This window comes from Nycticebus coucang, chromosome 2, assembly GCF_027406575.1.
Source record: "Nycticebus coucang isolate mNycCou1 chromosome 2, mNycCou1.pri, whole genome shotgun sequence".
NCBI lineage: Eukaryota > Metazoa > Chordata > Mammalia > Primates > Lorisidae > Nycticebus > Nycticebus coucang.
Genome location: NC_069781.1, coordinates 129,307,734 through 129,331,500, shown reverse-complemented (window position 1 = coordinate 129,331,500; position 23,767 = coordinate 129,307,734). Strand labels below are relative to the sequence as shown.

At 46.5% G+C, this 23,767-nt stretch overlaps 1 protein-coding gene across 2 annotated transcripts in view; it reads left to right on the top strand.

Annotated features, from left to right (window-relative positions):
* The window catches only part of IGF1R (insulin like growth factor 1 receptor), a 325,796-nt gene that overhangs the window by 293,205 nt on the left and 8,824 nt on the right, over nt 1-23,767 (top strand). For both annotated transcript variants that reach the window (XM_053581792.1, XM_053581791.1), the window contains exons 16-20: nt 2,484-2,713; nt 2,988-3,098; nt 8,068-8,227; nt 11,448-11,577; nt 18,312-18,446. In XM_053581792.1, the coding sequence (XP_053437767.1) occupies nt 2,484-2,713; nt 2,988-3,098; nt 8,068-8,227; nt 11,448-11,577; nt 18,312-18,446 (766 nt within the window). The remainder of the gene's footprint in view (nt 1-2,483; nt 2,714-2,987; nt 3,099-8,067; nt 8,228-11,447; nt 11,578-18,311; nt 18,447-23,767) is intronic.

The following is a 23,767-nucleotide window of genomic DNA, read 5'->3' as shown; positions in this document are numbered from 1 at the left end:
GTCTACGAGTGTGGCATACAAAGGTACTAAATCTATTCTTCTTTGGAATAAAGCCCTGAAGGTTGGCTTTTGTAGTTTTTGACTATGAAGTACCCCCAAAGTTTAGAAAAAGCATGAGTACAACAAATTCACTCTTTAGTGGTGATTTGAATTCAAATTTTGTGTTTTTCCAGAATGCATTCGTCATATGTCCTGGTTCTTTGTTAAAACAAAACAAAAACACTCTTATTGGCACCCAAGCCCACAGGTGGGAACACGGTTACCTCATTTGAACTTATTTTATTCGGCTTTTTGACAAGCACCATATAGCTAGTTTCCTTCAGGGGTGACAAAATGACACTGCAGTTCAAAACTGCTTTAAAAACTTTTTTCTCACAAAGTTAATCTGCATGTCACCAGTCTCCAAAAGACACTGAAAATCTCCTACAGGGAAGTGCTGATAACATTGTGTGCATAGATGTCTCCTGGCTGGTGGAGCTCAGGACTGCTGAATTAAAGTCAGAGCAGATGGGTTGAATCTAAAGACAAAGACTGTGAGGGTATTGACTTCAGGGACCTCCAAAGAAATAGATGTGGTTAGTTTTAACCCACATTTTTATGGCATGCTACCTACTTAATTCTCATTAAAAGCAAGCCTGGATTCTCAGAGATCAGTGAACAGGGACAGGGAATCTTTACACTTTCTGAAGGGCATTGTGAAGAGCCTTATCTGCTACATAGCTGTCTTGTACAGTCACTTGTCTAAGCAAGCACCAGCCCCTTCTTCGTCATCTCAGCCAGCTGGAGGGTAGAGTTCCATTTCTGAAATTCTTAAATACCCTATGTAGGATGAAATACAAAATGTGTATGAAAGAAAATTCAAGACAATGAATAAAGTCCATACTGGACATGCCTCAGTAGTGTAAATGGGTGGTGTCTCCTGGGCCTAATTTATGATAAACATCTTTCCTGGGCAGCACCTATGGCTCAGTGAGTAGGGTGCCAGCCCCATATACTAGGGGTGGTGAGTTTGAACCCAGGCCTGGCCAAACTGCCACAAAAAAATAGCCGGGCCTTGTGGCAGGCACCTACAGTCCCAGCTACTCAGGAGGCTGAGGCAAGAGAATCGCCTAAGCCCAAGAGCTGGAGGTTGCTGTGAGCTGTGACACCACCGCACTCTATCGAGGGTGACAAAGTAAGACTCTATCTCTAAAAAAAAAAAATTATTTCCTTTGAGACATCATTTAAAAGCCGATACTTGGGACGTAGGAGATGTTAGAATTCAGCTGTCAGCTCATTGCTGCTCTCACACCCAGCCATAGAACCAAGGCAAAGACAGGGTGCATAAAAGCAGAGACGGGCACAGCCCCCTTTTGCTGGTCCTTCTGCATTCCTGAACCAGGACCACCTTCCTGCCAGTCAGTGTGTGATGGAGCCTGTTGGCAGGTCCCCTTCAGGCAGCGACATTAGCACATAGAATTAGAATAAAGGTTATGACTGAAACTTCTTATGGGATAGGTTGATTTTTATGGACGGAACCTCAGTTTGGGTTTGTTTTCTTTCCTTCTCACTGTTTCACTTTCCTTCCTGTCTAGAGTTATTTATTTTCTTGAAGCTAATCAGAAACAGAATCTGGAGAAGAAGTCATGTTCAGGCTCAATAATTACCTTGTGCCCCTCCCAACTTGTTACCCTGTGGTGGAGGTCCCTGAGTTCATAAAGCCCAAACCAAAGCCCCAGGAGCCCCCTCTGTTCATCGGCGGCCACTGCTGCCCTCTCCACACCCGGCACCACTGGTCTCCTCAGTCCCAGAGCTCTGTGGCTTCTGCAGCTCATGAGAGGCCTGGGGGTCTCTGACAGAGACAGCATGTTTCAAGTTGCACTAGTCACATTCAAGTGTTAGATAGCACAGGCCTGGAGTTAGTGTTGAGGACCCTGATGCTTCTGGATCTATTTGCAAAGTAGGACCCCACATACAACGTTATTGCCTCTTACACACACCTCTGACCTGTTTCCTGATCCAGAAGAAAAACTCTTCTGTGTTCCTACTTGTCCTCTCTTTTTATGATTTGGGTTTTCATCTATTGATGAAGATGGATGAAATCCAAACCTCCTAAAACCCTCCTTATCCATTTCATCCAGTTTCTCCAGCTCCTATAATTAATTTGCATTTATCAGAGAATAGAGTTTTTAAAATAAATAAATAAAAGGGACCACTGCTTTCTTTGCTGTCCTCGGTTTCTTTGCTTCTTCTGGTCCTCATCTACTGTTAGTATCCTCAAATTATCTTGACATCCTCAAAGATTCAAAAACACCAGCCCCTTACTCAAATCCATAGCGCACGGACAGAGTTTAGAGCAAGCCATGCCCCTGTCTCTGGGTATTTTCCTTTTTGGGTTTTAGGAAGTGACGTTGTGCGTTCTTCAGTTCAGAGTTGCCCCCAAAGCAGGTTCTGTGTAAGGGCTCATTTCCATGCCTGTTTAACTTTCCATTTCTTCTTTATAGTGTATGTGCCTGACGAGTGGGAGGTGGCTCGAGAGAAAATCACCATGAACAGAGAGCTCGGGCAGGGGTCGTTTGGAATGGTCTACGAAGGAGTTGCCAAGGGCGTGGTTAAAGATGAGCCTGAAACCAGGGTGGCCATAAAAACGGTGAACGAGGCCGCAAGCATGCGTGAAAGGATTGAGTTTCTCAACGAGGCTTCTGTGATGAAGGAGTTCAATTGTCACCATGTGGTAAGAGAAGGTCCCTGAAAAGCCAGAATCCAGTACAGGGAGGATGTGTCCCACAGGGGCCCCTTGAGTTTGGGGGGGCCATCCTGTCTGTGGGTTTGGTGTCCCAGCCTCTGTCTTCTGGATAGTCACCTGCTGCCTCACCATCCCCTGCAGACCCCTGTGCTCAGGGCGGTTGGGATGGAGCCCTGGCACCACGTGGACAGATCTGGACGGCGTGGGCAGCGGTGAGGGCCACGCACACCCTCAAAGTCTTTTTCTTTCTGATTCCTCCCAGGTGCGGTTGCTGGGTGTGGTGTCCCAGGGCCAGCCAACACTGGTCATCATGGAGCTGATGACACGGGGTGATCTCAAAAGTTACCTCAGGTCTCTGAGGCCGGAAATGGAGGTCAGTTTTAATTTTGCCACCTTCACACATGATTTTGCCCATTCTCTTTCCTTTAGAAACCCCCTGCAGGGAAAATGCTATGTCTTTAAGTCAGTTTGCTTTTCAGCAAGGAGTGTTTCTTGCAGCTGAGTTATAGGTCCTTTATGTGAAGGATTTCCCCAATAGAGGAAGGCCTCCATCTTTGTGAAAGGTATTCGTTGTTCCTTGGATGTCCCGGTGCGGAGTGCCACTGTGCCTTTGTCCCTGCGTTCCCTCCTCCCACACTCCATCCCATGTCTCATGTCCAGCTGCCAGACCATACTGGTGCGCTCCCTCCCTGTTGCCTGCCCGCTGCTGGCCAGGATTGGCCACCACCTCTGCTGACTTCTTAGTGTGCTCAACTCATCTTCACGCGTGTCCCGTTGTGTTGCTGTTGGAGTGTGTCCCTCTGTACCCTGTAGAGTTTCACTTTTCATCCCAGGTCCGGCATGTGTGCAGCTCGGGGCTGTGTTTGTGGCAGGCATTCTTTTGACAAATGTGCATTAAAGATCTGTGTCAGGCTGACTGGATTCTTGCCCCTGCATCTGGGAAGTTGCTGAGGCGATTTCCACCCAGCTCATTCACAAGCGCACGCACGCGCGCGCACACACACACACACACACAGCCCTTCCCTTGCACTGTCAGCAGTCTGTGAGACTGGGAAGTCAGATCTCTCCAACTCTGCATCTGCATTTTAAGCTTGATCCTGATTCAGTGTCTTGTTTGTACTTTCGAGTAATAGTCTCCTCAGCTGCCTGATCTCTGCTTAGTCTACGAAACATTTTTATTTGGGTCATGAGTTTCAGACCCTAAGCCTGCCGAAGTCCTGTGTGATTTTTCATTGAGTCACTGTGGTGCCCCACCTTCTAGAGTCCTAAACCATGAACCAGCCTTACCAGTAAATAATACTGAAAATAAACTGGTAGATAAATGCTGAGATGGTACCAGCAATACCTGCCTTTTCTTTTCTTATTAATTTCTTTACAATTAAGCAAACAGCAGCAAAAGACCCATGTCAGTTGCATCCTGGAGAAGTAGGCAGGACAAACACATGTTAGGGGCTTCTTTGTGTTGAATCTGAGAGGTGGAACAAAAAACCTGGTCTTTTCCATTCCAAAACATGGAGGTAATGTGTAGAGAAGTGATATCCACATTTCAAGAATAGGGAAAGTGGCTGGATAAAGGAAATCGGACTGCCCACTGTAGGAGACAACACAGAGATACTTTCCAAGTCCTGAGTTTAGCATTTTGTTTTTGAGATGAATACAAAAGCACCTAAAGGTCAAGGAAAATGTTCTTCCTGTGATAAGGAACCTCGCATGGCCAGACAGACGCATTCAGCCTCCCAGGGGCCGGCCCGCCCCCGGCCGATAGGCCAGTCACCAGCTGCACACCTCACTCCGCCATCTTCGCTCCTAATACCTGCCTTTTCAAGTGGCTGCCTCAGTGGGTCCAAAGCCCTTACTTAGGGGTGGCGCCTGTGGCTCAAGGAGTAGGGCGCTGGTCCCATATGCCGGAGGTGGCGGGTTCAAACCCAGCCCTGGCCAAAAACCACAAAAAAAAAAAAAACAAAGCCCTTATTTACTTTGACCCTGGCTTGGCTTCTTTAGGACAAGGGGTCCGCTTGTATTGCAGAAGTGCAGTAACTTCCCTTATTCTATCCTTTTGGAATATTTTTTGCTGTTCTCTGGGCTGAATTATTTTATTTTCTTATTTTTTTTTTTTTTTTGAGACAGAGTCTCACTATGTCGCCGTGGGTAGAGTACCGTGGCGTCAGCTCACAGCAACCTCTGGGCTTAAGGGATTCGCTTGCCTCAGCCTCCCAAGTAGCTGGGACTACAGGCGCCCACCACAAAGCCCAGCAATTTTTTGGTTGCAGTTGTCGTTCAGCAGGCCCGAGCTGGGCTCGAACCCCCCTAGCTTTGGTGTATGTGGCTGGCACCCCACTCACGAGCTACAGGTGCCAAGCTTATTTTCTTCTTTTTAATCTACAATTTCATCATGGCGGCTCCCTTGCAGTGGAAGTGAAGTTCAGGCACCTGTTCACTTTTTTTTTTTTTTTTTTTTTGTAGAGACAGAGTCTCACTTTATGGCCCTCGGTAGAGTGCCGTGGCCTCACACAGCTCACAGCAACCTCCAGCTCCTGGGCTTAAGCGATTCTCTTGCCTCAGCCTCCCGAGTAGCTGGGACTACAGGCGCCCGCCACAACGCCCGGCTGTTTTTTGTTGTAGTTTGGCCGGGACCGGGTTTGAACCCGCCACCCTTGGTATATGGGGCTGACGCCTTACCGACTGAGCCACAGAGTCTCCCTTTGTCACCCTCGGTAGAGTGCTGTAGTGTCACAGCTCACAGCAACCTCCAGCTCTTGGGCTTAGGTGATTCTCTTGCCTCAGCTTCCCGAGTAGCTGGGACTACAGGTGCCTGCCACAATGCCCGACTATTTTTTCATTGCAGTCTGGCCAGGGCCGGGATTGAACCCCCCACCCTTGATATATGGGGTAACTTTTGACTTCATTTATTTACAACACTTGGTGTTCAAGTTCTGCAAGAGCCACAAGGCCAAGTATGGACTGAGGTGGGACAGTGGGTGATTCACAACACTCTCACCCCTTGTCTTACCTAGCCTTGGGCCCCAAGACCTCTGGGTGTTTGTGACTTTTCCTGGCTCTCTTTAACACACAGTCCAGAATGAAGGAGAAAATTTTGATCAAACAAGTGACTGGAGATGTGGCAGGAGACTTCTTGCTAGCATCAATTCAGGTACCTCTGAAAAGTATGGAACTCACTCCCATCATCCCCAATTTCAGGCACAGAATAAAAACTCAGGACACGTGGTCTTAGTGCTGGCTCTGTCACCGCCTGAGGATAGCAGGCAGCCACTTAAGGTTTATGGACCTCTGTTTCCTTATGGGTAAAATAAGAGAGTTGCACAGAATGTTTACTGCAAATCCTCTTCAGGACCAGAATTTCCCTTTAGAGGTGTCAAATGTAAATATTTTATTTCTAACTTAAGTCAAGTATGAAAATGTGTGTGTGCTCCTCCTGGAGGTTCATTGTATTCTATTTGTCCCTCCCCAAGTTCAGATTTGCTTATTTACCTCACCAAGTATAGGTGCCGTGTATGCACTTGTGTAAAGTCAGCCTCTTAAGCAGGCTAAGGATTTCTGCTGTCTCAGGTAAATGAAAGAATGTCAGTCCTGTCTCTCTGTGCTTGACATTAAGTTCCCTTTGTTCATTGCAATTATGTCATTGTTAATTATGAATGCCCCCTTCGTAGCAAACACCTATACTTTATACTCCAATACTTAAGTACCTGGAGACGAGACCAGGAGAGGTTCAGGCCAAGTTTAATGAAAGGGGACTGAGACCTGCCTGGACAAAGATGGCTGCTGCAGGGAGGACAGTTGGGGGCTTGTCTTAGGGGGAGGAAGATTCCACGGGTCGCTGGGAGGTTTTGGCAGGCTAGAGTCTTTCTAGTGGAACTTTCAGAGCTGGGCTAGGTAGGCCTTTTGTTCTAAAGGAGGAGGAAAGGGAAGGGTTTAGGCCTCTCACATAAATATTATCAGCATAAACTGTATATTTCACCTGAACATTTCCTGATGCACTGTGCATATTGAAAGTTCTGAAGAGGCTTTGGAAGTGTCATGAAAAACATAGTTTTCCTAAGGAGAAAAAGGATGTGCAAAGATGATGGCTATGCCCAAGAAAGTGATGGCTCTGGCTTACCCCCAGGACATAATGTCAGTTGTCACAGATAAGTGAGCAGTAAAGATATTGTAAGTCACCCATATAGCTTTTAATAGCCTCTTCAGAATTCAAAATGTTTGTGTCCTTGGGCACAGGGAACTACCCCAGAGATCCTGAGGAGTTGTTGTTATACTGCTCCTAAGTACTGGCTTTCCTTAGAAACTAGCACCTCATTAGGTGCTCCCAGCCAGTGCTGGGGAGCCCTGCTGGGAACCCAGCCATGCTCTCCCATCGCTGGCAGGGTTGGAGCTCCGAGGTCCTGCATAAGACCTGTCGGCAAGATGGCTTTGTAGTGTTGTATGACATGCTTTCTAGTCAGGGGAGCCCAGATAAAATCTATTGCGTTAGTTACCCGCAAAAGGTAAAAGCGTCTAACCTAGGGGGTGGTGATTGATTTTTTTTTTTTGCACTGGAAAGACTTGGGCATATGTCTTACACATATAAAACATTCTTTCAGATGGATTTATTGTTATCTGGGAGTAATTCTTTTCAATTCCCAAGTGAGTATGTTACCCTCCTCTGCAAAAAGGATGTATTTATCCATGTTAACCTGTCACCATGTTTTACACTGGTCCCCTCTAAGATAAGCTTCAGCTGCATGTCACTTGTCAGGTGCCCACAGAAAGTACAGTCCAAGGAATGCCACACTGTGCACTGAAAAATTAATCCTAGTATTTTTGTACTTTTGAAGAAAGCTGAAAAGAAAGAAAAAATATTAAATAATTTATAACAATGTTTATATGGGAAATAAAACATAGAGTGTCCGTTTGGAAAATACATTTGCTTATTTCCGCACAGTCTTTATAATGTTCTCTCCATCCCTTTACCTGCACTTTGATTGTAGAAATAAAAGGAGCATATAAACTAATAGGAATTTGAGTAAGAATCTGCCATATCAGAAATGACTGGTTTCACTTTATGTCATTTTTCCATACCCAAAATAGAAAATGCGGGTCCAGGAAGTGCTGATTGGTGTTTGGGCAGCTGCGTGTGATGGGTTGGTGGGCAGGCATGACTTTCCGCCATATAGATGGCATCCTCCTCCTAATGACACATTGCTTCTGAGCAGGACCTGATTTTTTAGCAGAATGACCTATAATGCTAAGATTGGACAAAGATGGATCTGCAAATTCTGAAAGAACTTGGTGTCGGGAAAAAATTCCTAAATTCTCACCTGAATTTTGTTTTTAAACATTTCCAACAGAATAATCCAGTCTTAGCACCTCCAAGTCTAAGCAAGATGATCCAGATGGCTGGAGAGATTGCAGATGGCATGGCGTACCTCAATGCCAATAAGTTTGTCCACAGAGACCTTGCTGCCCGGAACTGCATGGTGGCCGAAGATTTCACTGTCAAAATTGGAGGTAAATGCTTAGTTTTCCAGATCTGCGTAAGAACTAAACTCAGAGGTATTTTGAGGACTTGACTGCTGGCATTGACCTGCCTCTGGAGAGGTTTTCTAACACGTCCCTTAAGTGTTAGAAAGACGTGATCTTACGAATAACACGATTCTCTCCAAGTTGATAGTCACAAATCTGGTTGGGCTGGTTCTAATCCTGATAGTGCCTGGATAGACACAGTGGTCCAGGCAGCAACCATGGCCCCTGAGATCAGCTCTTGGCATTTGAGGCCATTTCTTCTTAGAAAACTTCTCAGCATTAGTTACAGAAATAATAGAGATAGTGTTTTCAGGTGATTTTTGACTTGGAAATAAAAGTCAGCATCCAAACTGCCAATCTTCCCTCTAATTTTCCTAACTTACAAGGAGCATTTCCCCCTGCCCCCCAGGTGCTGCGTTGTTTTCAAGGAGGTGAGATGTCCTAATGGTGAAGGCTCTGCGCAGAGCAGGAGCAGTGACAGGAACAGGCCTGACAGCCCCGCAGGGGCCGTCACTCCTCCCTGGGTTTTATACCTGAGGCTGGTTGGCAAGTCTCACACTACTCAGGATGAGGCTGACCAACCTACTGGTTAGACCTGCCACCACCCTCTGTTACTCCAGAAAAAGGGTTTAGATTGAGTTTTTGAGCACTCCTTAGAAACCCATTTCAGCTTTAGGTGTGTTTTTTTTACTTTGGTCTTGTTGTCAGTCTGTATAATAAGAACACATGTAACCTTAGGGCTGCTTAGGAAACTACCTGCTTTTACCAGGACCCTCATCTTCCCACTATGATATGATGATAGTTCAGAAAAATACCAAATATTTCTCTTAAGAAACTGCAGAGGAGGCTAAACATCCAAAGAAAACTATTTGAAATTGACTTCTTTGTCTGGCTCTTGAACTATCTGATCTAGAAGTGTTCACCTTCCTTTAGACATACGTGTTCGGGGCGGTGCCTGTGGCTCAGTGAGTGGGGTGCCAGCCTCATATACCGAGGGTGCTGGGTTCGAACCCAGCCCTGGCCAAACTGCAACAAAAAATAGCTGGGCGTTGTGGCAGGTGCCTATAGTCCCAGCTACTTGGGAGGCTGAAGCAAGAGAATTGCCTAAGTCCAAGAGCTGGAGTTTGCTGCGAGCTGTGACTCCATGGCACTCTGCTGGGGGTGATAAAGTGAGACTCTGTCTCAATAAAAAAAAAAAAAAGAAAGAAAGAAATACCCGTTTCTTTCCTTGGGCACTGATTTTGGAGTGAAACATTTTGATCCTTTAGTGAACAGTGAGGATCCCCCTGTAGAATAGTTTCCAAGTAGGGGTGAGTGTCTTTTTTTTTTTTTCCTTTGTAGGAGCTAGCAGTACTGAAATGGAACCTTGTCAGTGATCTCCCTCAGTCACCAGAGTGACTCACTCAGGATCTCCCAGTCTATCCCCAAGTTGGACTCTTTGCAGTCCAACCTGTAGTGCCCCTTGAAACCCAGCTTAGCTGAGCAGCCCTCTGGGAGGTAGAGGGCTCCCCACATCTCTCCTAGCCCAGGGTTCCCTAGGAAAAGCACCTTGTCTGTGGCAGGGCTTCTTTTGTGCTCCTCCCATTGTCCCCAAGGAAATGCCAGCCAGTTCCCTTTCCCCACTCCAGGGGAGAGGCGCACCGACGGGGCAGCCAGCTGGGCCTAAGCTTAACCCCAGTGCCTTAAGTCAGTGAGCCTCAGTTTCTTCACCTCCGAAAATGGAGGTGATGACAGACCTCACAGGGTCAGGAAAGAACTGAGCAGGCACCTTGCCCAGGGCAGGACCTCAGTGAGAGCCAAGTTTCTGTCCTTGTCATCCTTCTCTGCACATGCTGGGAGCTCAGGTTCCTTCCCACTTTGCATCACAGTGGGAGACACCTTCTTTTGTGCTCATGTCTTTCAAATCTAAACCAGCAAGATTATATTTGCTGTTGAACCGTGTGGCATGTTTTATAGTATGATATTTTCTTTGTGATTGTGGGCTTTTTTTCTTTCTAGTATTTAATATTTTTCTTTTGTGCTTCAAGAGAAGATAGTTTGTTTTCTGGGATTTCTTCTTTTCCATTTTGTGAAAGTCAAGGCAAAATCCTCTCATTTGCATATCACTGGATTAATTCACAGATAAGACTTTGGCACTTCATTTTAATTTTTCACAAGGGTTCAGAATGTTTTCCCAGTACTCATCATATTGTGGATTACAAATATGAGGAATGATTTTTAGCAGAAGTGGTTTGATCGCCCTTAGCATAGCAAAAGTATATTATGTTGGTTAAAGTCCAAGGAACTTTGTTCCCCATGTTTGCTTGATAGCCTTACCTCTTTGTGGCATGAGTTAGAGAGATAAATGAGCATCCATCATAAAATGTACAGCAGCACTTTCTCCTAGGAAGGAGAATGGAAGAGTCCACATGAAAAAAAAAAAAAAAGTGGTATGATTGAGTAGAAAATCAAAATCTGACAAAGAAGCAATAATTTAGGATTATAAAGCAAGCCTGCCATCAGACATAATTACATGACATCTTTTGGAGACATAGAAAATGGAAGAAATTTTCAAAACTGAGTGCGAATATTACGTTGAAAAACAGTATTAAGTAGTAGCTTCAGGGCCTAGTAAATAGCATCTCTTAGGCATCTTACTGTGTACTTTTATCATTGTGAATTGTTGCTCTATTTTATCCCCTTACTTAGCCGTGAAGCTGTTTTTTTTTGTCGATGGGGCAATGCTACCAAGTTTATTGGTGGTGGTGTTTTTTTTTTTTTTTTTTTTAATTAAAAAGTTAAAACTCATCTTGAGGTCACAAGGGAGCATAAATAAGAGAAAGAAAAGAAATTGTGGGAATTACACACACCTAGTCTTCACAGGGAGACGTTTCTCATCAATCAGGCTATTGGTTATGTTACTATTTGATCAGGTTTTTAAATCCTGTAGAAAGGACCCTTAGTCTACACAGTACTTGATAAATTGTCAGACTTGATGATTTATAAAGGACCTCATTTTAAATGCAATAAGGGAATTCACTTCCTAAAGCAATCAGATTATAATTGCATAAAAAAGAGTGATTTTTGTATTTGGTAATCATGTGACTAATCACCCCTTATTGTTAATGCTTTATAAAATTGCAAAGCCTGATATTCAACCTCCTTACAGTGGGGCGGGGCCCTCTGCTGCAGCCTCATAACTCTGGGTCTTCTCTCCACCTTCCAGACTTTGGTATGACTCGAGACATCTATGAGACAGACTACTACCGGAAAGGAGGGAAAGGCTTGCTGCCTGTGCGCTGGATGTCTCCCGAGTCCCTCAAGGACGGTGTCTTCACCACTCACTCAGACGTCTGGTATGAGAGCCCTGTACTGCAGTGCCAGCCTGGAGCTCCCGCCCTCCTCACATCCCACAGCTTTTAGCCTGGGAGGCTTTACTTGCCTCCTCCTCTCTGTTAGATGGCACCCATTTCCAGCTTTTTTGTTTGCTTTTGTTTTTGGTAAAGTCTGAGATAAAGTCTTACTTACTCTGTCACTCTGGGTAGAGTGCCATGGCATCATTATAGCTCACAGCAACCTCAATCTTTTGGGCTCAGGTGATCTCCTTGCTTCAGCCTCCTGAGTAGCTGGGCCTACAGGTATGTGCCACAATGCATAGCTAATTTTTCTATTTTTAGTAGAGATGAGGTCTTGCTCTTGCTCAGGCTGGTCTCGAACTCCTGAGTTCAAGGAATCCAGCCACCTTGGCCTCCCAGAGTGCTAGGATTATAGGTGAGAGCCACTATGCCTGGCCCCATATCCAGCTTTAGCTCAGCATTTTGTGGACCACATTCCTTCATCTTGGAGATCTTCCTGTTTTTAATGGGCTACCTAAGGACAGAAGGGCGTTTGTGGGACCAACATTTCTTTCAGTCTTCAGGTATTGGTTATACCTCGCCAGAGTTAGGACATGCCAGAAGCCATCACCTCTCTCTGCTTCTCCACTTCCTGCCTTCTATCTCTTTTCTTCTTTCTCAATGAAAGGATATTCTTGGCATGTGTCTGCCTTACCTAATTTAACCTTCAGATCGCAGACTGTGCTTTATTTAGGCCCAAGCCACGAGTCTTGATGTTTGTTTTCTTCTTGGTCCCATCTGCTGTCTGTCCTCCTTCATGGGCACCCTTGTCGTTGACCCAAGGGTGGTTATGGGAAACAGAATGTCTCCCTTTCACTAGTAAAAGTGTCTTACAGCAGAAGCTAAGGGGTGCAGAGGCTTCTCAGTAGTATTGTTTATTGCAATTCCTGGGCAACACTGTGGAAAGGTGATCAGGTTGTGAAATACAACTGAGGTTCTTGGCAGGCTAAGGTCTTGGCACATCTACCTTCTAGAATGTCAGCTAATGTCTTGGCTTTCCTCTCGGGGGATCCCATTGCTGTTGGGTTGCAGAAATGGTAGTTGTTTACTCCAACTGTCTGGATGACCACATAGAGGAACTATTTCAGTAGTGACTGACATCTTTTTTTTTAACCTCGTAAATCTTTCACAGTTCAAGGGCCTTGGGTCTTACTTTGAAGACAAGTGCAAATTGGAAATAGCATTTGAATATAACCCAGGAAAGCATGATTGCTTCTTGAGCTCAAGTATGAGATCTCTTTTGGAGACCAGCTTGTCCAAGATGGTTATATCTTCACTATCAAATCAAAGTGTTACACACAATTTTTAGAGATTGCGATTGCGAGGAGAGGGCAAGCCTTGGTACATGCGTGCATCTATTTCTTACAGGCTTCGTGCCTTCCAGAGGTTTGAGGTCAATTTATAGCATAATAAAATAGAAAACTAGAACAGCCAAGGAGAGCAGAAGTGGGAGGATAGGAAGATAAAGCTAGGGTTGTTAATAACTCACGGACTAATTTTACCCAAATTCTGGTTAGCAGCTGTTCTATAAGCAGCAACAAGGGACATAGGCTGTTCAATGCCAATTTCTTTCCATTTGACGCTATAACCATTAAGAACCAATAAGAAAAAAATAAAAGCAAGAACAGGCATTTGGTATTCATTCCATGAAATGCTCAGGCACTGACAGTGCTTTAGATACTTTCGTTTTTTAACATAGCCTTGAGAGTAAGACAGGTGGGGAAAGCCAGGATTTTGGATTATGTGGATATGTGGAAAATTTCTCAGCTACCCAGGTGCTAAACAGAAGTTGTCCCTTTCATGAAAGACTGGAAATCATTTTGGATTATGGATTATATTCAACAGCATAAAACAATCATTGTTAAGATTTTTGTGACCACTCAGACTTTAAATAGTTAAAGTCTAAAAAAAAAAAAATCGATTTGGCTTTATAGAAGAGATCTCAAAATCTTAGGACTGGAATATATCCCCAAGGCCAGACGCAGCCCCCAATCCCATTCATAGTATCTTTGACAGCTGATGGTTGAGCTGAGTTTCTTGTTCAGACATTTCCAGAGAACACACGTTCACTTTTTGCCAAAGACAGGCCAGCCTCATTCTCGAGACATCCTTGTTTGTAGCAAGTCTTCCAAGTCTTTCTTGTGTTACGCTTAAGTTGGCTTCTCTGTGACACCCCTTCAGACCATCTCTCTGTAGCACAATTGTGTACCCTACTCTGTTCTCTCTCTCTTTTTTTTTTGAGACAGAGTCTCACTCAGTTGCCCAGGCTAGAGCAACTACATCAGCCTAGATCACAGCAACCTCAAACTTCTGGGCCAAAGGGATTCTCCTGCCTCAGCCTCCTGAATAGCTGGGACTACAGGCACCTACCTGGCTATTTCTTTTTCTATTTTTAGTAGAGGCACGGTCTCACTCTTGCTCAGGCTGGTCTTGAACTCCTTAGCTCAAATGATCACCTGCCTCAGCGTCCTGGAGTGCTAGGATTACAGTTGTGAACCTCCATGCCCAGCCCAAATGCTCTGTTCTTGATAAGACAGGCCTTGAAAGTGTCTGAGTTCTATATTCAAAATATCTGCAGGTTTGCTGCTGTCTTCATCCCCACGCCTTTGGGCACTGCAGCTGTTCTTCCTGAAACTCCCTTGTAGCTCCATGTCACTCTTCACAGGACTGGTTTGGATTAAAAGACACAAGCATACCCTATGGGCATGGAGAAAACCAGGCAAGGATCGGGCAGTATCATACGCCACAGCATAAAGCCATGCTCCCTTCCTGAGCAGTAGGATGGCCCTACTGCTTTCTGAGTGGTCACAAATAGCCAAGATTGTTTATTTCTCTAGCACAGTGGTTCTTAACCTGTAGACCCTGTAGGTCGCGACCCACAGGAACTGTATTAAAGGGCCGCAGCATTAGGAAGGTTGAGAACACTGCTCTAGGGGCTAATAACCATCAGTGGAGAGTGGGGATTTCTCTGTGGGTTTGAATTTGCTGCCAAGTGGGACGTTGCCATGATCCCCCTCCTGGTGTGTGACGTGTAACTACGGAGTGCTAACTCCATCCAGCACTGGCACTGGGGTGAGCCCCCACCAGTGGGTCCATTCCTTGTGGAAAACAGCCTCAGTGCTCATGATTAGAAAAGGCTAAAGCTAATGTAGTATTTTTCAACCTTTTTTATCTCATGAAACACTTGAACCTAGAGCTAAATTTCTGTGGCACCCTTAAATTATGTTGATAAAAAAAAAAAGAGTAAACACAAAGAATATACGTACTGTGCTTTGAACTTCTTTCAAAAATAGTGATCTTTAAAAATGTTTGTGGCATACCTAATATCCTTTCATAGCACACAAGTTGAAAGTTGCTAATCTAATGTTTAAAGATTAAATCTGTCCACAAAGCATATAAGACTTGTTTTTATTAGCCAGCACCACAAAGTAAAAGCCCTGCTTTGAGAAACACAGGTGTTTTCTATTTCTTAGTGCCTCTGCCTGACTGTGTGGCCTTGGTCAAACCATGGGACTTCTGGCTTTAGTTACTCCACGTGTAGGCTACGGACATATGTCTAAGGATGTCTGTATTCTTTGCTACTTCTATGGTACTTTGATAGATGTTTAAATGTCTCTATTGACAACTATGTTGGGTAGAGATGGCTTAGCCTCCATACCTTAGAGCAGAAAAATAATAGGACTTAGTTGTCCCTTTGAGCTATGAAGGTTGGCCACAAGCTCCAGAGCCCGATGGCCGAGAGTTGCTCAACAGAAAGCTTTCCTAGTTCAACTCAACATGAGTTAGTGGGGAGCCGAGTCTGTCACCTGCTGTCATTGATGTGTGTTTGTGAGGGGCTGAGCATGTGGCAGATGCACAGGTGAAAACTAGGATGTCCTTATCCTCAGGGGAGGTCGTCTTGTGTAGAAGAGGAAGTGATCCTGGCAGGTTGGGGGTCACAGGACCCTTCACGGAAGAGATGAAGTCGCGAGAGTGCCCTGAGCATGGGTTATCACCAGCAGAACAGTAGGAAGGGGTGCCAGTGAGTGCACTGGAGAGAGACATGGTGGTGGGAAGGTGGGCCACCCTGAGAAAGTTGGGCTGAAGGGAGCTCAGAAAGGCCTTGAGTAACTAACTGTGTTAGGGATTTGGGGCCAGTTCGCCAGACCCTGCAATGACTGTTGGTTTCTGAACAAAGAAGAGTGTCCTCCAACTGTGTTTGTAAATGGTCATGTTTACCAGAGTCAAAGGTTGTGTTGCGTGATGTACTAGAGACTTAAGGAGGGGTGTGGGCAGCCAGGTGAAGAGGATTGTCCACACTGAGGGAGTTTGGGGGGGAGGCGGAGGGCGGAAGAAGGAGGCCAGGCCTTTGGACAAATCTCAGCCTCACTTGGCCAGTCACCATGGGACTCCAAGGAGGCTGAGGTTAGGGCAACAGGCCAGGAAGGCTGACCACAGGGGGATGTCTTTGTTGGAACAAGGCATCCAGCTGTGGCTGGCAGGGAGGCCAGAGGAGAACAGGACACTAGGCAGAGTTCAGTTTGGGGCATGCTGGGTTTGTGGGTAGCCCAATAACTTGGGAGCTTGGATTAGAGTATTCAGAGCTATGGGTGCCAGGGTTGGGGCCATCCAGTGAGAAGTGGCTGCCTGGATGGCCAGTGTGGAGCAAGAGGAAAAGCAAGCCTGGGAGGGAAGCACATCCTCAGGCCTGTCCCAGAGGAGACTGGCTGCTGCTGACGTGAGCTGGCCAGTTTGGAAGGCAGAGTTTGCATGGCAGAAGCTGACAAAGAGAACCCTGCTTTTCTCCACCCAGGTCTTCCAAAGCCACTCTTTGGCCTCTGGGTCTGTGGCTTTTCTGTGTCTCTTGTACAACGTGAAGGCAGTTAAAAAGGATGTTGTTTGGTTTGGTCAGTCCTCTGATGGCTAAGTTTCTGTCTGACATCTACATTTAGTACCGATTGGTACAGAAACCTTTTGTTCATGGTAGCTGACATAGCAGGAAAATGCTCTGATAGGGCTCCGTGCCCGTAGCTCAGTGGTTACAGCACTGGCCACATACACTGGGGCTGGTGGGTTCAAACCCAGCCCAGGCCTGCTAAACAGTGGCAACTACAACAAAAAGTAGCCGGGTGTTGTGGCAGGCACCTGTAGTCCCAGCTACTCAGGAGGCTGAGACAAGAGAATCACTTAAGCCCAAGCGTTAGAGGTTGCTTGAGCTGTGACACCACAGCACTCTACCAAAGGGCAACATAGTGAGATTCTGTCTCAAAAAAAAAGAAGAAAGAAAAGAAAATGCTCTGATAGGGAGTCAGAGCCCTCTGGCTGGGGTGCAAGGCCAGGATCCCGAGAGCTCTGGATGGGGAATAGACTCACTCAGGATTTTTGCTGCAGCTTGGACAGCACCCCTAGCCTGCAGCGGGTCTAGTTGGACCCCCTCTCGCCCCTTTTGCCGACATGCAGCCTGTTGTGTCCCACCACAGCAGCTTGAGTGTAAAGGCACATGGGCCTGGGAGACTCTGTGAGAGGTGGGAATTTGCCTGAGAACGTAGGTTTATTGTAGATTTTAGCATTCCCTTTTAACACATCTGGAATTTCTGTGTATGCATAGTATCTATTTTATTTTTCAGTAGTTTGATCTTCTAAACTGACAGGTGAACCTTAACACATGGCAGAATCACCTCCACTCTACCTGCAGAGTTTATTCCAGTTCCTGTACCTTTTTGTCTGTGACACTCCCCAAGGCCCTCAGGCCCAGCAGCTTGTGAACTCATGGGGGTACAGGGACTCTTGTCTCCCTTGGCTCAAAGGGATCTCAAGATCCCTGTAGAGCCATAGAGCCAAGGTCTTTATCCCAGATTAACCAAAGCAGAGCTCCCATTGGGAGCCCACATGTCAGTAGGGTTTAAAAACGTCCTAAGATTAAAAAAGATAATTAAGCCTGAGCTCATGGTCTCAAGACCAGCTTGAGCAAGAGCAAGATACCATCTCTAAAAAAAATAGCTGGGCGTTGTAGTGGGCATCTGTAGTCCCAGCTACTTAAGAGGCTGAGGCAAGAGAATCTCTTGAGCCCAAGAGTTTGAGGTTGCTGTGAGCTATGATGCCACAGCATTCTACCAAAGATGACAAAATGAGACTCTGTCTCAAGTAAATAAATATTAAAAAATAATAATAATAAAATAAATGAAAACTTGCCCAGAAATTCCCCTCTGCCATAAGTGCATTGAGAACTCCTTTGGTAGACATGGAAGTTGTTAGAAAAGCTCAGTTGTCCCGGGCCTCGTGTGTGGTCACCAGACTGATGTTCAGGCTGGGGCCTGGAGGCCTGCATTTTATTACTCTTGGTTTGAGCAAGCTTGGGGAACCCTGCCCTACTGGACATTTGGCTGGAACTAGGTGCTGAACTCAGCATGCTCTGAGTTCAAATGAGAGATTGAGGTCGGGGTTTCCTAACTGTGCAAGGGATGCCAAAAACTCCTCTGATGTGAGCTTCCTCAGCTCTGCTACCAGGGCTGAATTTACAGGGAACATTAGTGACCACAGATGAAGATGGATGACATCTTACACTTAGCCCAGAGCCTGGCCCACCATCTGACAGCCATAGTCACCACGCTGAGGATGGTTGTTTGGTGCCAGAGCTTGAAGGAATGCTAGAAAAGAGGGCATAGTGTGGTCCGGCCGTCCCTTCTCCAGCTCCTCACATTTCTCTTTCATGGCAGGTCCTTTGGGGTCGTCCTCTGGGAGATCGCCACACTGGCTGAGCAGCCCTACCAGGGCTTGTCCAACGAGCAAGTCCTGCGCTTCGTCATGGAGGGCGGCCTTCTGGACAAGCCAGACAACTGCCCCGACATGCTGTGCGTACTTCCTGGGCCCCCTCCATTCTCCTCTGCTTTCTTTTCACTAGTCACTATTTTCCAGGGCTGCATGAGATTAGTAATTCTGAGAGAGATTAGTAATCCTAGGAGCTGTTCTCTCTGGGCCCAAGGATAGGCAGAAGTGGTTTAGAAGGGTTCATCCTCATGGAAGGAGCCGAGTTTGGTAGAAGCTGTGCCTTTGTGCAGGTACCCCAGTCTCCCCCAACCCCCAGAGGTGATTTGCAGTTTGCCTTGTGGTTTCTCAGGCCAAATGTCTCTGGGAAATATTTAACCAGAGCAATCCTAACTCATCCTCTCCATGTAAGAGGATGGCCTTTTTACAAAGAAAGGCAAGAACTCAACACTTTATTTACTCTAAAGTTGAGTATGAGAGCCTGTCCCCAACCTCTGGCAGGGCTGCTGTAAGTCCATGTACACAGAGCCTTGTGGGCCTGGCTCCTGCTGGCACCATGCAGGGCAAACTCTCAGATAATGCCACCAAACTGGGCCTCCCCTTCCCCTACCCAGGTTTCTTCTCCAAAGTGTTTGCAAAAGTCACAAACCATCAAAGTGACATCATTCTAATGACCAGGATGGACCTGGAGCATGGCTGATCTCTCCCTATGGACATCACCCTGGGCACATCCAGCTTTAGGTGCTGGTGAGCCTATCTCTTCACCCCCACTTCTGAAAGAACCCCCTGCAGCTTTTAACTCCTGAACTTTGCCAGATAATAGAAGGTATCCATGATGGCTTGTGGGTGTCACTGCTTAGTGCTCCTTGGAGAAGCTCCCCTTTTGATGGAAGACTTGCTCTGCCGTCCACTGACTGTATTAGTGTGTGGTTAGTTGACAGTCGAAGCTATTGACTTAAGTCTGGTTCTCCTGCCAAGAACAAGTGTGAGGAGGGCGTGGAGGGGTTCTGGTCAGGTGCTTCCCATACCAGGCACAAGGTGGGAGCAGCAGATTTGTTTTTGATCCTGCATGTGAAGGCAGAGTTCAGGGATTCTTCTGGATCCTGATAAGAAAACATGAAGGTGAGTTCCCACTGATGTTTCAAGACTATGTCAGGAGATTTCTAGAAATGCCCTTCGGTGCAGGTTTGGCTTCACTTTGGGAAAGATCCTGAGGAATCAGGCTGTTGTTATGTCTGCATGAAAGACACCTGGATCTGCCCACCTGCCTGTCCACCCAGACTCAGGCTGGGCCCCATAGTGGCAGGATGATGTACCAATAAGAGCCAGACTTGAGTAAATTCTGGATGCAAGGAAAGTAGATTTCAGCAGCCTTGAAAGCATTGTTCATTTGGTTCCTCATCATTCCTGTGGGCTGGGAATCCAGACACAGGTATGCTGGCTCCTCTGCTCAGAGTCCCAAGAGGCTGAAGTCAAGGTGTCCGTGGCCTGTGGTCATCTGGCTTATCTTCCAGCCTCCTTCAGATTGTTGGTGGAATTTTGCATTTGCAGATCTGAGGTGCCCATGTTCTTGGCTCCTGTCAGTTGGGGACTACTTTCTACCCCTAGACACCAAGGCCACACAGAGGCTTTGTCATATGCCCACTCCATAGGTCCCCTCCCAGCACAGCAGCCTGCTTCTTCAAGGCCAACAAGAGAATCTGCCTGCTGCTTTTACTGTTGTTTTTTGTTGTTTCATTTTTATTTTTATTTTTGTTTTTTATTTTGCCTAATTCGGTTGAGTCCACTCAGGATAATCTCCTTTGGAGTAACTCAAAATCAACCAATTAGAAGTCTAATATTAAAGGAGTGAAATAGCCTGCATTCACAAGTCCCACCCATACTCATGTGAGGGCATATTAGGGAATTTACACCTAAGGCAGGAGGTGTAAATTGGGGGCCATCTTTGAATCCCAGTCTCAGAAACACCACTGTCCTTACCAACAAACTAAGGTTTTGTTTTTCTTTCAAAGCACTTTGAATGTCACGCCTCAGACTGAACCCCTGAACTCAAAGGAGAGGTTATGTGCCTCCTGTCCTGACTCTGTTATGCTGCTGGTGGGCACATGGGGTGGGAAGGACGCTGGGCAGCACCCCTGAGCTTTAGGAGTGGACTAGTTGGGCACAATCCACTGTGCTCACTGACTACTGCTTCTGAGCGTTTGTTTCACTGAAGCATGCCCCTATCCCATGGATACCTTGTTTGGAATTTGGAAAGATAGATGCCAAGGAATGCCACATCCTTGGGTATGTGGAGGGGAGCCTCAGAAGTCACACCCCAAGGTTTCCACCATCTCCTCCAGGCTATACGACACAGGAAGGGGATTACATGAACATGTGAGGACCACTGGGTGACTTGGAACCTAGATACTCCCCATTGTCCACCCCAGGTCATGCTCTGCTCTTTACTTTGAACAGTAAACCTGCTGTATTCTTACCAACCCATGCAATGTAAGGACTGATGCCCACTGAATTTGCATAAAGGTGTATAGTGCCAGAATAGAGGCCAGCGCTAGAATGTATGGTGTTCTAGCAAGCTTAGAAACAGTCCATGAAACCAAGTTTGAGGTTTGTACCTGTACCTTGGGGTTCGTCAGGAAAGAGGTGCTTTTTCTGTGACTCAGGTAAATATTTGTCTCTGAGAAACTTGCAGGACTCTTAAAATTGATTCACCTCCAGGTATTCATTTAGGATGCCTGGGCAGCTGCCTACCTGCCATGGCAATGCTCCTATTCCCAGCATAGACAGACGCAGAAATGTACACAGAGAAGTTACTCTTACATATTATATGTTTAAATCAGGAGACATTTCTGCTTTGCCATCCAGAACCCCCTTGGCAAATTTTTCTCCCTTCCAAGAGAAGAACAAAATGAGAGGAGGCAAGTTGGTTTCATAAGGAGTGTCAGTGTTGTCCTTCCAAATTGATTAGTGAGCATATGTGAGGAAGAAGAGTTCTGGAGAGTTCTTTTGTTACAAGAAGTGAAAGAATGGACTTTGTTTATCCTGGAGGATAGGAGAGGCAGTGAGCCTAGTGATGCTGGGGGTTGAGGCAGGTGAACTGGCTGTGGGTGGACTTGCCCTTAGCATCGGGAAGTAGCTCAGTCCCACCCCTCCATGTCACTGTGCGGTTCCAGCCAGAGGGTGTTCAGGTCTAAGTTAATTTAGTCTGTATCATGAGATCAGATTTGGGTTGTGGTTTCCTGCTGAGTCCAAGGTCAAATTCATGACAAAACCCATCTTAATCCCCTTCTGTGCTCAGCTCTTGGTACTTCTGACACCAGTGCTGTTGGGCCCTGCCCCAGGGTATGTCAGCTGCTTAGGTCACAGATGAGCCAGGCACAATCCGAGCTTTCATGAACATGGTGACCTGAAAGGCCCTGACTCTTGTGCTCTCTTGGTAAGGACCAGTGCAGAGGTGTGACCTCAGCCGTGACAACGTGGAGGAAAAAGCCATTTGTCCTGGTGACGTTTCCACAACTTCATACATCAAGACCATAGTCAGGGAAGTCTTCAGTGTATAAGATTCAGGAAGGAATTTGAACATTTTAGCCCAGAGTCATTAATTCATAGATGAATATGAAACAAACTCAGGACATTTGGGTTGTTTTTGCGAGTTTCAAATGCGGTTTTTCCAGTTGCTGGGAATTCCAGGCTGGTTTTGCGTGAATTGGGTGGTTGAATGGTATCCAAACAGGTAGGAATGGCCACTTGTGCCCAGTGAACCCTGGCATGAGCTTTGTGGTCGCACACAAGCCACGCTGTCCCAAGGGCACTCCTGGCTGGGAAGTGGTTCCTAAGACAGCCCTGGCTGCTCAGGGCTACTGGGAGGGGTGCATTCAGCCTGGCCTGCAGCCTCATCTCTGTTGGATGTCCATACCCTAGGCAGCATGTTGGGTGCTCCAGTGCATCTAGACTCATGAAATCCCACAGTGATCACAGCCTGCCCAATTCAGGATGTCAGGGCGGAGTGGGGTGGGAAGATAGAGGCACCTCTTTGTGCTGACACCCCGGGAGCTGGGCATGTACCTCCCACCCCACCCCACCCCACCCCACAGCCGCCCCCCAACAGGGGAAGCATTCTGTGAAGGATAGCTCCTGACTCACCAGAGCAGGCCTGTGGTAAAAAAAATGTACTTTTTAAAAGGAAGGTTTTATCAGCTCATAAATCCTTCTAGAATCTACTGGGGAGTTTTTGTGTGGAAATAGTGTAAACAAGATCTTAAATCCATCCCACAGAGTAAAATAGACTTCCTTTTATGGGCAGACCTGGAAGGGCTATGAGTCTGGAATGGTTTAAAAGACGTGTCACATGGCTTGTTGGTGCTGATGTCACCGCATCATGGCCCTGCTGGTGGCACCTCCTCAGCCCCAGGCCGCAGGGCACAGAGCCAGATACATCTCATGTTCCTGGCCTTGGCCTTGGCCGCACTAAATGGTCAGTCAGTTAGCCAGAGAGGAAGCCGCAGCCCAGCCGCAGAAATGTGTTCTCTGTGTGTGTGTGGCCACTTTGATTCCCCTCCTGGTCCTTTGCTTAGGAAGTGACAGGGTGTGGGGAGGCAGCTTATTGGCCACCTGACCAGAGGGGGACACAGCAAATCAGCTGCCACTTCATTAGTGCAAGTCAAACCCCTGTGACATCGGAGACTACCCAGCAGACAGTTAGAAGAGGGAAGCTCTCCTTGCGGGACCACAGTTACTCTTGTTTAGGTTAAGAGAAAATTCCTTTTCTCAAGGTCATTGGCCATCAAAATGTAGCTGTCCTATTTCACACAGAACTCCATCCCAGCTCCACTCTCATCAGTTTATGGCCTTGGACAAGTTATTTAATCTCTTGGTGCTTCAGTTTGCCTGTCCATAAGGTGGGGATGTATTTATAACAAGAAGCACCTGCTTCACAGACTTGTGTAAGGATTAAAGCAGTTCACACACATAAAACTCTGCCTGGCACCTAACACACACCACTTGGAACAGGGCTGTGAAGTCCGTGCAAGGAGTTTAGTTGAGAGGGCTAACAATCTCCTGCACCTTCATATTTTGTTCAATAAAATTTTTCCACCAGAGTGGAAAGAGCCCACATGGTGAATATGTTAGGCTTTGAGGCCAAGCAGTCTCTGTTCTAACTACTTACTCAACTGGCAGTTAGAGCTTGAAAGCAGCCACAGATGCAGTGTACACGCAGGAACCTGGCTCTGTCCCCATAAAACTTGATTTGCAAAAACAGGTGGCAGTCTGGGTTTGGCCCTGCTGTGACATGGCTCAATTCTGGATCCATCTCCCTCTTGCCCAAGCCCACAGGTCGCATGTTCCCCACCTGACCTGACCTCAGGAAGCTAGCCAGGTCAGCAGGGAGCCTTCCCTCTACCAAAGA